Below are 13088 nucleotides of genomic sequence, written 5' to 3' on the forward strand. Positions count from 1 at the left end.
GAGGGGATTTCTGTGCTGGCAGGGACACATTCCAATGCTGGCCACGATCCTATTCAGAAACCTTCATGATGCTCTGAACTGGAGGCTCAGGGGGAGCTGGGGCGTGGCTGCTGATGTTAACATTTTACACACAAAACTCTTCCTAGTCAGAAAGACCCAACTAACTAGTGGATCAAACAGCACAGGGCCCAGAGGAGTTGCCACGGTCCCAGATCTCTAGCGGAAGTTGGAGCCAAGGGGCCGATAGCCAGGGATTTGCCTCCATGGGCCTCTGGTTATCAGAGCCTCCTCACTCCCTACACTCCTGCAGGTTTCACCCACCCAGAGAAGTTACAGGGAACCTGGAGGCCCCCTGTCACTAACCACTACCCTGGCACCTGAGTGCCCAGCCCCTACCCAACTCCAATGTGCTGAAGCTGATGGGCTGTGGGCCTCTGGCTTGCTAAGCAAATGGGTAAAGTGTGCTTGACCATGACTTCCACTTGGATCATGAGCACCCTCTGCTGGCCCCTTCCTTTCCTCCTTTCTCGGGGGACAAACCATTCCCAAGTGCCCTCTGCCACACAGCAGACTGAAGATCCATAAGTCACAGGGGCCAGGAGCTCTGCCAGGTGCCTCCACTCAGGGCCTTGGTCTGGTGCTGATTGGCTTAGAGCAGGTGTGAGCCCACTTGGGCCACATCCCATCTCTCCCCAGGCTCTGCCAGCTGAGGCCCCAAGCCAGCAATTCTCAGGCCTCACTTTTCTGGAGAGTTTAAAAACTCAAGAGGTACCATAAAAGGCCTTTGATGACCCGAGTGTGTGGGGCAATCGCAGCTCCTGGAAGTGAGCAGTCACTGCCCAGAATGACAGGGCAGGAAGATCCAGCCAGCCATGAGATCGCCAAAGCTGTTTCCGGGAGCAGTGCCATACACACCCAGGGGACCCTCCTGTCCCAGAGCCCTTAGTTCTGCCCCTGTGTGTCCTTTGCAAACCTAGCCACAGTGAGGCCAAGCAGTTTATTTACCCTGAAGCCCACAGACTTGTTTAAAAAGACCATGCCAAGGGTAGTCCCTGACCCATGGAAAGTGGTACTGACAGTGGCGTTTCAGGCACCTTCATGGACTGGGAGAGGAACTATTTCCTGGTGCTTCTCAGGCCTCACCATGCCATGCCTGCCCACCCACATCTCAGGCTGCCCCGCTTTCCCACCTAAGATAGTGGTCGCAGAACTATAGACAGAGCAAAGAGAACAGCCCAGCCCAGTGTCATCATCTGAAATTGTTGTCTCTTTCTTTCACCACAAAGGAGCACATCCTGATGAGAAATCAGAACTTAGTGGGGCTCAAGCTTCCAGACCTTAGTGAAGCGGCTGAGCAGGAAAAAGGTAGGTGGGGTTGGGGCAGATGCTGTCTCAGTGAGTGCTGATTTGTCTGTGCCAGATCAAGGAAGGTGAATGTGTAAACACAAGACTTCCTGTGTCTTCCTCAGGAAACATTTGCAGGTGAATGAATAGAATCCGATTGTGTCTTCTGCCCCCTCAGCACCTCCAAACCTGCCTCCTTCCAACCAGCCCCCAGGCCTCACTGTCAGCCCTCCCTAAGCCCTGCTGGCATCTAGTGGGCCTGGAAGGGTGCCTCAGGCCTGAACTTTTGACACTTCCTTTTCCTCGTATACCCAGGAAGCTGCCCAAATAGAAGAGTTCCTCTTTTTAAGGCATCACGGCCATCTCTTGCTTTCTAATCTGCTGTCACCACAAAGTCCATACCCCAGCACTGTCCTGCTGGGTAGCTGCAGGCCCCTTCCTCCAAGCCTCTGGTTCCCTGCCCACCTTCTGCCAGAACCATGGCAGGGAAAATGGTTCTGAAAATGAGGCTTTAGCCCCCGCCCTGCCTCCCTCTCTGCACTCACCTCTGCCGAGGTTCTCAGTAGGGTTCTGACCCCTCTAGATCTAGCTGGGCAGGTCCAGCCCTGCTCCCAGTGCCCCCAACACCCTTCCTCGGCCCCATTCTCCAGCATGAGTATGTCGAGCCCCACCGCGAGTTGGAACTGTAAGCCCTGCTACCACTCAGGTGACCCGGGCAAGTTATTCAACCTCCCTGGGCATGTAAAACCAGGCTAAGAACAGTACTTGCCTTCTTAGGTGATTATGGAGATTAAAGCAGCTAATATCTATAAAATACCTAAAACAATACCTGGTACAAGACAGGTGTTATCTAGGTGTCAGCTATTATCATCCCTAGAGAAGAAGCCCCCAAGGGCAGGAAAGTGTGTGTGTGTCCACTGCTTACAACAATGCCTGGCACTACTAGGGCCTGCATAGGTATTTGTTGAATGAACGAATGAAATTGTATGAGATGTGGCAGGGGGCTAGGTGAACCTGTAATCCCAGCACTTTGGGAGGGAGGTGGCTTGCTTGAGCTGAGGACTTTGAGACCAGTCTGGGCAGCATGATGAAGCCCCATCTCTACAAAAAATACAAAAATTACCCGGGCATGGTGACACACACCTGTAGTCCCACCTACCCGGGAGGCTGAGGTGGGAGGATCGCTTGAGCCTGGGAGGTCAAGGCTGCAGTGAACTGTGATCGTGACACTGTACTCCAGGGTCTCGCTCTGCAGTACGGAGTGAGATCCTGTCTCAAAAGAAACATTTTTAAAAAGATGTGGCAGGAGCATTGAGATAGGTACATGAAAATAATCTGTAACTGTAACCATAGTGCCATGAGGTGGGCAAAGAGGCATGGGCGAGTGGAGAGGAATGAGTGTTTCCAACAGGCCAGGCTCCTGGCTCTTCCCTCTTCCCAGAGCCTCTTCTCTGTGGCCACTCACCCTCTCGCCTCTGTGCCTCTGTCCCTGCGGCATCTCCCTCCTGCTGGGCTGTCTCCCTCCTCTCTGAATCATATGGTACCTGTTCCTTAAAGCAGTGGGTTACTCCCACCAGCTCTGCAATCTTCTCCTTTCTTGACTTTCTTTTATATTTTACTCTATATAGTACTCCCTTTTTCAGAGGGGGTGGGGGACTATTTTTTATTGTAAATATATATAACATTCAACTTGCCATTTTAGCCATTTTTAAGTATACAGTTCAGTGGCAGTAAGTACATTCATATCATGCAACCATCACCACTATCCATTTCTAGAACTTTTTCATCATCGCAAACTGAAACACCACACTCATTAAAACAATAACTCCTTATTCCCTCCCTCCCCAGCCCCTGGTGATCACCTTCTACTTTCTGTCTCTATGTATTTGACTCTTCTAGATCCCTCCTAGAAATGGACTCATACAGCATCTGTCCTTTTGTGTCGAGCTCATTTCAATTAGTAAAACATCTGCAAGGTTCATCCATATCACCTAGTCCTTTTAATTCAATCTTAATTAATACATTTCCCATAGCATTTTCCACAGTATAAACCATTTTGTACCTCTGATTTTATGTAATCTTCCCAGTCAGCTAAGAGGGGCAGGGATTCTTGCTCTTATAGTTGAGGAAACTGAGGCCCAAGGATCTCCTGACTCCAAATCTCATGGTTTGGCCATCTCATGAACAGTTTTAAAACTTTTTTTAAGCTGCACAACATTTCAGACAAGCTGATCTGTAGGAGGCCAGTGTGTTGGGGAGATGCAAGTGGGACTGCTCTGGTTGAAGGGGATAGAAGGGCTTGGATTCTGCATCTTCTGAGACTGTGGGCCCAAGGTACCTCCAGGGACCCAGGCTTCACAGAGCACCATATGAAAATCCTTGCCCCGCTTCAAGCTGCTGGGGGCCAGTCTCAGCATAAGAGCCCTGTGGATTCTTGTGTGAATGTGTCCAGGATGTCACTAACAATGGTGGAAGCCCCTGGTCTGAACTGTAGTAACTTACACCTACCTATTTATTCAGCATTAATAAGAAGGTTCCCAGAAGTAAAATTTCAAACAATATTTTTTCCCAAGGGCAAAATATTTTAAATAACCATCTTTAGAGGGATCTTTTGAAAATGCAGTATATACTTCTCTACTTATAATTTTAAATTTACTAAAGCATTTTAAAACACTGGAAAAAACACTTTAAAATTTCACCCACAACCCCATCAATTCTGAAAAACTAACAATTTTTCTTCTTTGCAATATTTGCCCATATTTATAATGTTTTCAGTTGATTTGATGAATAGATACGGCTTCTTTTTTTTACTTGTTATTTTATACTCAGCAACTTCTCCTCAGTTATGATTTAATGGGTGCATAATTCCTTTTGTATTGACATATCTATTGTTCTTTGAACTAGGATTAACAATTCTAGTATAAACAATTATGGACTGTTAGTTGTTTTTCTTTCTTCCTTTAAATTATTCCCTTGAGATAAATGTTCAGACTTGAGAATCACAAGGTTAAAGAATAGAAACATTTGCATTTCCCAAATTACTTACAATGAATAACGCTACTGACGAAGACTGCATGGACATCTTTCTCTTACGCATTACCCGCACTGGTGTTTGCTTCTGCTCCTTATTATTCAGAATATAGTAAGAATAATCAATAATTATCATTGTTTTAAGTTTATTATTATTAGTGTGAAATTTCATTATTATTTCAATTAATTTGCTAGGAAGCTCAAACTTAAAATGTTAAAATAGTCACTTTGTTTTCTTATTGGGTGAATTAACTTCTTACTTCTTTGCCCGTGTATCCATTTGGGTCTGGGGTTTTTCATTGATTTGTTTGTTTTTTGTTGGTAATATATGTAAACTTGATACATTATAGATATTAGCCCTTAATTGGCTTTCTTTCTTTTGGGGGGGCTGTATTTTAATATATTTTCATTCAATCATTTTTTTTGCTTTTTAATAAGTTTTGTGTTATTTTAGAGGAATTGTAAAGATTTTACATAATCATGTTTGCCTATCTTTCCCTTTGAGAAGTCTTCTATTATTTCAATCATTATAAATACTACTTCTCCCCAGTTGTAATAATAGATCTATTTTTTACTAGTTTATATTTATTTTGCTAATACCTCTGAAATTTATTTTAATATATATGTATTTTAAGATTTAAGGTCTTGTTACCGCAATAATATTTTAATAGTGTTTTTATTTCTCTTGTGGCTTAGTCATGTGTTACATTCTTTTTATATATACACCAAAAACTAGTTCTGGGCTCCTGATTTTGTTTTATTGGGATCAATACCACACCATTTTAATTACTGCTGCCTTATAATATATTTTAGTGTGCAATGGGGTTAGTTTTTCCTCATTGCTCTTCTTTTTCAGGATATTCATTGATATTCTAGATACAGCAATTCAGTGCAAAATAACAGAGCAACCGGACAACAAGTCAGGGGATTTGAGCTCATGTCCCAGTCCAATTAACAGAGTCCTTAAATGTGTTCCTCAACCTCTGTGGGCCTCCATTCCCATTTGAAATGTATACCATTTTGTATAACATTCTAATTGTGATTGCTATAAACCTACACACTGAATTCAGAAGAACTGTCCAAGTTTTGTTTGCCTTATAGTCTATAGACCTTTAAAGTACTTACTTTGCGGACGCTTATTCTCATTCAGGCACATGGTTTGTTCCTCTATTAATTTACATATTTCCTTCTTTCTCCCTAAAAGACTTAAGGTTCTTTGTATACATCTTCCATATCTCTTACTGGGGCACAATCTATGTAGCTTGTATTTTTGCTTAAGACTCTTTTTGTATTAGGTTTTCTAGCTAATAATTTGTGGCATAGGTGAATGGTGCTTGGTGTCATACATGTTTCTTGCATAAAAAATATTGTTACCAAATGGTAGAGTGATTACTATAGTGATTAATCAGTGTGATTATTATTACTAGAGTGATTACTATGTGCCAGATACTGTGCTAAGTACTTGATGATACCTAATGCTCACAACAGTCTTGGGAGGTGGCCTTATTACACTCATTTTACAAATAAGGAAATCGAGGCTTGGGGGAAGTTAAGGTCACGTGGTTGTTAACTGCTGAAGCCAGAACTGGAACCCAGATGTGTCTAACTTAAAAGGCTCTTGACCATTTTGTAGAACACCTTTCTTTCTCAAATTCACAATCAAACCATCTGTGATTTTTATTTTACCCAATTTGTCATTTGTCTTAGTTGTATGCTTGTGTGTGTGTGTATTTCTCAGTGTGTATCTGTATATGTTTTATTACTTTGGCAACATTCTCTAATTCAATAATGGTGATAAGGAGAACATGTGCCTGGTTTCTCTTTTTAACTGAGTTGTTTTTTATATTTTTCTCTCAAGCATCATGTTGTGTCTTGTTACTAAATAGAGGCACAATTTCAATTTTTATTTTATAGTTATAAACTAAAATATATAGGTAATATAAAATATTAAAATACAGAATTTATACTTTTTACTTAAGGAAATATTTTTCAAGTTTCAAGATATATGTTGACTTTTATTAAGTGTGCTATGGATATCTACTGAAAAAATCATGTATTTTTAATAAATATTTCCCATATATAAAAATTATTTTCCATAGAAATAAACCCTTGTGGTGTGACAGTGAAACTCATTTGGTCATGGTTTATTTCTTTTATATGTACTACCAAATTCTATATATCAGTATCTCTTTTAAAGTACTTTGCAACTTTCCTGCATTAGTTAAGATAACATCCAAGTTGCTGTAACATAGAGGCCCAAATACAATAACGTATAGGAGAGAGAAGATTGTTTCACTCTCAAGTAACAACTCCAAGGTGAATTTATCAGGTTAGCAGCAGGCTGTACTCCATATGATCATTTGGGGACCCTCACTCCTTCCCTGTTGTCATTTTGCCATGCCCTGAGGTGTTAGACTTGATACAAGGTCGAAGCTGGATTATGGGCAAATCTGGGTTCTTATGTGAGGGAAGGAGAGGGAATGGAAGCCCAGGCTTCTTTTCTTAGCACAGGAGTTGCACATACCCCTTCAGCTCCCACTGCATGGGTGATAAGATGGTAATGTGTCCATACCTAGCAGCAAGGGAAGCTGGGGAATGTGGTTGCTGGTGGGACAGCTGGCCATATGCCCAAATTAAACTCCATTCGCATGGAAGGCAGAGAAGACATGTTGGGGGATGACTAGGTGCTTCTGTCACATTCTGTTTTCTACAAAACAACATACTTTAGACAGTTTCTCATTTAAAGCATATGGAACTTTAAACATTTTTAACTGTTTTATAGTATTATGTAAGAAACACTGTATTATTTGACCTATCTCATTAATATTTATGTTATTTCCACTTTTTTCTCTATTAAAAGCACTGTTATAATGAATACTATCTTACATAGATCTTTATAGACATCTGTTTTCTCCATGGGCTACTATTCTAGACTTGCAATTGATCGGTTAAAAGTATTTACTTTTAAATGTGTATGTGCACACTGCCAGATTAGCTTACAAAAATTATACCAATTTAGACATCCACTACCTACAGCAAAACTTTATTATCCAATATTAATAGGGCATAAGATGGATCTTAGAAGTAAAATTATCAGGCAAATGAATTTGACTCCTATAAGCACCAAATTTTAAAAATAAAATTAACCATGGTCAGTGTCCAACAATATACACTCCCTCTCATTTTCTCTCAGTTCTAGGGTCTGGATGCTTAAGAGCTCAAACTTCATCACTTACCAGCTGCATAGCCTTGGTCAAAGTTCTAATTCTCTCCACGCTTCAGTTTGTTCATCTTTTAAAGGAGGTTAATAACAGTACCTACTTCACTAAGCTGCTGTAATGTTTGCATGTGATATTGGTCTTCATTCCAGCAGGAACCTGGCATACATTTTAATTTCTGTCATTTAGGTTGTAGAACTCTATCTTGCCAACCAAATGGGATATTCTTGTACACTGTGCTCCACAGTGCTAGAGATGTGGTGGGCAACCCTCCATGTTTAATGAATACTTGCAGACTTGTGACTTTCCTTTCTTATATTCTGAAAGCCCTATCAAAGAGCCCCATCCCCTCCCATACGCCGGATAAAAGGCTTTGGGAGCATTTTATGAGAGCTGGCTCAGATTGTATTTATAGGCACTAAATACAACCCTGCATATGAACTCATGGGGAAGACTCCAGTCTCTTATGATGGTTGTTGGCTGTTCCTTTGAGAAATGGGAAAAGATACTTATCAGAACATTCTGGAGTCTGAAGAATTTTGGCTCTCCTTCAGTTTGTGAGGACTGGGAGGCTCATTTCTGTGCTGCATCTAGTCTTTCCAACAACCCAATCAGTTCCCTTCTCAGGAACTATATTGTATGCTGTTTTGATCTTTGATCATTTGCAGGTTATTTCAAGCCAAATATGTGAGACTGACTGTGGGCCAGTTCTTAGGCTGTGTGCTGGGGATGCATTAAGTGAAAAGGGTTCAGGCCCCACCATCAGGGAGAAGGCCTTGTCCTAGCTACCATTATCAGTCCCCTTGGCTATCTCAACGGCCTGCAACCTGGTCCCCTCTCCCTGCACTCCCAACCCCCAGCCCAGCTCACACCATGGCCAACACAGCAGCCGCAGGGATCTCTAGAAGGCAAATCTGTTTCAGCATCTTCAGAGGCTTTATTCTGCTCTTAGGAAGAGCACTTGAATCCTCAGTAGAACCTACGAGGCCCTGGATAGTTAACCCCACCCACTTCTCCAGCATATTCTAGGGCCACACTCACTCTCACTCACAATATTTTGGCCTGCCTTCGGCAGCTCATTCCTTCCTGTTCTTACGCATGGTGCATTCTGTCTTCTGCATGGAATGTTCTTCCTCTCTCCCTCTTTGCCTAATGAACTCTCAACTCAATCTTTAGATATCTGCTCATGTCACTTTTCTTGGGAAGGGTTTGCTGGTACCTTCAGATCCCTTCTCCTTTGTAAAATCTCTCAGTGTGAAATTGTTTGGATGTTTCTCTGATTAATTTCTGTCCCCCTGAATAATGAGCCCCAGAGGATGTGGCATGTCAGTTTTGCTTAGCATTGTATCCTAAGCTCCCAGCTCATTGCCAGGGACATAGTAAACACTCAATAAACATTAAATAAACGTATGAACGAATAAGCTCACCTTCACTGTCTAGGAGAGGAAACATAAGAATAGACAAAGTCACTACGATAAATTATGATAAAACTTTAACAGGCCATAAAGTACCTGGGAACAAAGAGGAAGAAGCAGCTAGCTCAGTGGGGTTGAGTCAGGGAAGGTTTTCAGGAGGAGCCACCTTGAGCTGGGGAAGAGAAAGTCATCCCAAGCAGGGGGACAGCAGAAGCAAAAGCATGTAGGCATCTTCTAGTGCTTGGCATACTTCAGGAACAGAAGGAATGTCATGTGAACTAAGTGTGAGCTACATGTCCCAGAGAGATGGGCATGTAGGTGGGAACAGTGGGCTGAGACCGGGGAAAGTGAAGGCTTTGAAGGCCAATTAATGAGTTTGAATTTCATTTAGGACACTTTGGAAAGAGAAGCCTGCAGGTAAGGAAGCATCAAGATCAAATCTATATTTTAGAATAATTCTTCTGGACAGATTGTGAGAGCTGGCCTGAAACAGGAGAGGCTAGAGACAGGGAGACACCAGGTAAAAGGATAGGGAAATAGCCTGGTGAGAGGTGATGAGGTGGTATTGAATGTGGACAGGACAGTTTGACAGCTATTGGAGATCAGCTTGTCAGGACTTGATGAGGAGATGGAGTTGAGAGGCAGACCAGGAATACCACCAGGTACCTGTCTGCATGGCTGTGAGGGTGATGAATTGTGAGACAGGAGGAGGAGTTTGCTTGAGAAGGAAGACAGTGAATTTGAGTTTGGACATGTCAAATGCCCATGGAAAGCAGCTTGAATGCAACAGACAAACCTGGTTTTGCATTCTGGCTCTACTGCTGATAAGCTGGACCCTAGTAAATCACTTTAACTCAGCTGAGCTTCAGTTTCTCCAGAAAATGCATTTCATAATACATTCTTTGTGCTTTTAGAAACCAATTTCTCTTCTTTGGAGGAAGCAATTACCAAAATTCAGCAGGTCGTACAGTTTCACTTCACTTCAAGTTCAATTAAATTCTAATACTTTTAATTTCAAACAATTATATCTAGTATAATCTCCCTCTTTTTCCCTTGCTCCTTCTGTATTTGTGGGGAAGGAGGTGTTTAAGCTATTTTTTATTTGCAGTACTATTGTAAGAAATGACAAAGTGTATCTACTGCATAGTTGATGTTCAGTAAATGGTGGCTCTTGAAATGATTTTTATTCTCCTTAACCAGGTGGCAATGTCTAGAAGGTAGTTGGCTATCTGGACCTGGATTTTGAGGGACACGTAGGCTGAGGGAGAGAAGTACATCGAATGGACAGTCCTTCCAAAACCCCCAGTCTAGACTCAGAGCCTCAGGTCTTGGGCAGTAAGGAGGACTCCCTGAGAAGAAAGAGGTAAAAAAAAGTTTATCCCCAACTAGCAGCTTTGACTTTTGGGAACCATCCTGGAACTCAGAGCATCTTTAACCAGAGCTCCAAAAGTAATTTTTCCAAGTCCCTGACATGGCCAGAAACAAATATTTTCATTGGAATGAGCTAGTACTGGGAGATATATTTGAAAATAATTTTATTACTTTTTGTTGAAAGTGGCTTATGGTCATATCTAAAAATTAAACCAATAGTGAAAAATACAAGGAAGAAAGTAAAAATAGCTTACACTAAACACCTCCTTCCCCACAAATACAGAAGGAGGAAGGGAAAAAGAGGGAGATTATACTAGACATACTTGTTTGAAATTAAAAGTATTAGAATTTAATTGAACTTGAAGTGAAACTATAAGACTTGCTGAATTTTGGTAACTGCTTCCTCCAAAGAAGAGAAATTGGTTTCTAAAAGTACAAAAAATGTATTATGAAATGCATAAAGGGTTTGGAGTTACTGAGGTAGTTTTTGTTTTTTGTTTCTTTTTGCTTTGGTATGAGTTTTAATTCAATTTTTATAAATAATCATGTCCATAGTACAAAATTCTAAAAGTACAAAATGAGACATAGGAAAAAGTAAGTCTCATTATATCTCTGTCCCCCAGTAGCAAAGGCAACCACTGTCACTATGTTTTAGTATAACTTCTAGATATATTCCAAGCATTTCCAAATATAGACATGTATGTAAAAGTGGATTTTCCTTTTTTTTTTGAGATGGAGTCTCGCTGTCACCCAGGCTGGAGTGCAGTGGCGCCATCTCAGCTCACTGCAAGCTCCACCTCCCGGATTCACGCCGTTCTCCTGCCTCAGCCGGGACTACAGGCGCCCGCCACCACACCGGGCTAATTTTTTGTATTTTTAGTTAGTAGAGCTAGGGTTTCACTGCCGTTAGCCAGGATGGTCTCGATGTCCTGACCTTGTGATCCGCTCTCCTCAGCCTCCCAAAGGGCTGGGATTACAGGCGTGAGCCACCGTGTCCGGCCAAAAGTGGATTTTTTTTTAACATAAATGATAGTATATTATACAAGCTGTTCCAAACCTTGCTTTTTTCACTTAGTGAAATATACTTTTTTTTATTATTATACTTTAAGTTCTAAGGTACATGTGCACAACGTGCAAGTTTGTTATATATGTATACATGTGCCATGTTGGTGTGCTGCACCCGTTAACTCATCATTTACATTAGGTATATCTCCTAATGCTATCCCTCCCCTATCCCCCAGACCCCACGACAGGCCCTGGTGTGTGATGTTCCCCTTCCTGTGTCCAAGTGTTCTCATTGTTCAGTTCCCACCTATGAGTGAGAACATGCAGTGTTTGGTTTTTTGTCCCTGCCATAGTTTGCTGAGAATGATGGTTTCCAGCTTCATCCATGTCCCTGCAAAGGACATGAACTCATCCTTTTTTTATGGCTGCATAGTATTCCATGGTGTATATGTGCCATATTTTCTTTATCCAGTCTATCATTGATGGACATTTGGGTTGGTTCCAAATCTTTGCTATTGTGAATAGTGCCGCAATAAACATATGTGTGCATGTGTCTTTATAATAGCATGATTTATAATCCTTTGGGTATATACCCAGTAATGGGATGGCTGGGTCAAATGGTATTTCTAGTTCTAGATCCTTGAGGAATCGCCACACTGTCTTCCACAATGGTTGAACTGGTTTATAGTCCCACCAACAGTGTAAAAGTGTTCCTATTTCTCCACATCCTCTCCAGCACCTGTTGTTTCCTGACTCTATAATGATCGCCATTCTAACTGGGGTGAGATGGTATCTCATTGTGGTTTTGATTTGCATTTCTCTGATGGTTAGTGATAATGAGCATTTTTCCATGTGCCTGTTAGCTGCATAAATGTCTTCTTTTGAGAAGTGTCTGTTCATATCCTTTGCCCACTTTTTGATGGGGTTGTTTGTTTTTTTCTTGTAAATTTGTTTGAGTTCTTTGTAGATTCTGGATATTAGCCCTTTGTCAGATGAGTAGATTGCAAAAATTTTCTCCCATTCTGTAGGTTGCCTGTTCACTCTGATGGTAGTTTCTTTTGCTGTGCAGAAGCTCTTTAATTAGATCCCATTGGTCAATTTTGGCTTTGTTGCCATTGCTTTTGGTGTTTTAGACATGAAGTCCTTGCCCATGCCTATGTCCTGAATGGTATTGCCTAGGTTTTCTTCTAGGGTTTTAATGGTTTTAGGTCTAACGTTTAAGTCCTTAATCGATCTTGAATTAATTTTTGTATAAGGTGTAAGAAAGGGATCCAGTTTCAGCTTTCTACATATGGCTAGCCAGTTTTCCCAGCACCATTTATTAAATAGGGACTCCTTTCCCCATTGCTTGTTTTTCTCAGGTTTGTCAAAGATCAGATAGTTGTAGATATGTGGCATTATTTCTGAGGGCTCTGTTCTGTTCCATTGATCTATACTCTGTTTTGGTACCAGTACCATGCTGTTTTGGTTACTGTAGCCTTGTAGTATAGTTTGAAGTCAGGTAGTGTGATGCCTCCAGCTTTGTTCTTTTGGCTTAGGATTGTCTTGGCAATGCAGGCTCTTTTTCGGTTCCATATGAACTTTAAAGTATTTTTTCCAATTCTGTGAAGAAAGTCATTTGTAGCTTGATGGGGATGGCATTAAATCTATAAATTATGAGTAGTTTTTTTGTATTATAGGTTTTAAATTTAATCTAAACTTTGGA

The 13088-nt window shown here is 41.4% G+C and overlaps 1 protein-coding gene across 9 annotated transcripts in view; it reads left to right on the forward strand.

The window, feature by feature from the left end:
- The window catches only part of IRAG1 (inositol 1,4,5-triphosphate receptor associated 1), a 122216-nt gene that overhangs the window by 68019 nt on the left and 41109 nt on the right, over positions 1–13088 (forward strand). For all 9 annotated transcript variants that reach the window (XM_063671159.1, XM_063671154.1, XM_063671156.1 and 6 more), the window contains one exon: positions 1287–1365. In XM_063671159.1, the coding sequence (XP_063527229.1) occupies positions 1287–1365 (79 nt within the window). The remainder of the gene's footprint in view (positions 1–1286; positions 1366–13088) is intronic.

This window comes from Pongo pygmaeus, chromosome 9 (assembly GCF_028885625.2).
Source record: "Pongo pygmaeus isolate AG05252 chromosome 9, NHGRI_mPonPyg2-v2.0_pri, whole genome shotgun sequence".
Lineage (NCBI taxonomy): Eukaryota > Metazoa > Chordata > Mammalia > Primates > Hominidae > Pongo > Pongo pygmaeus.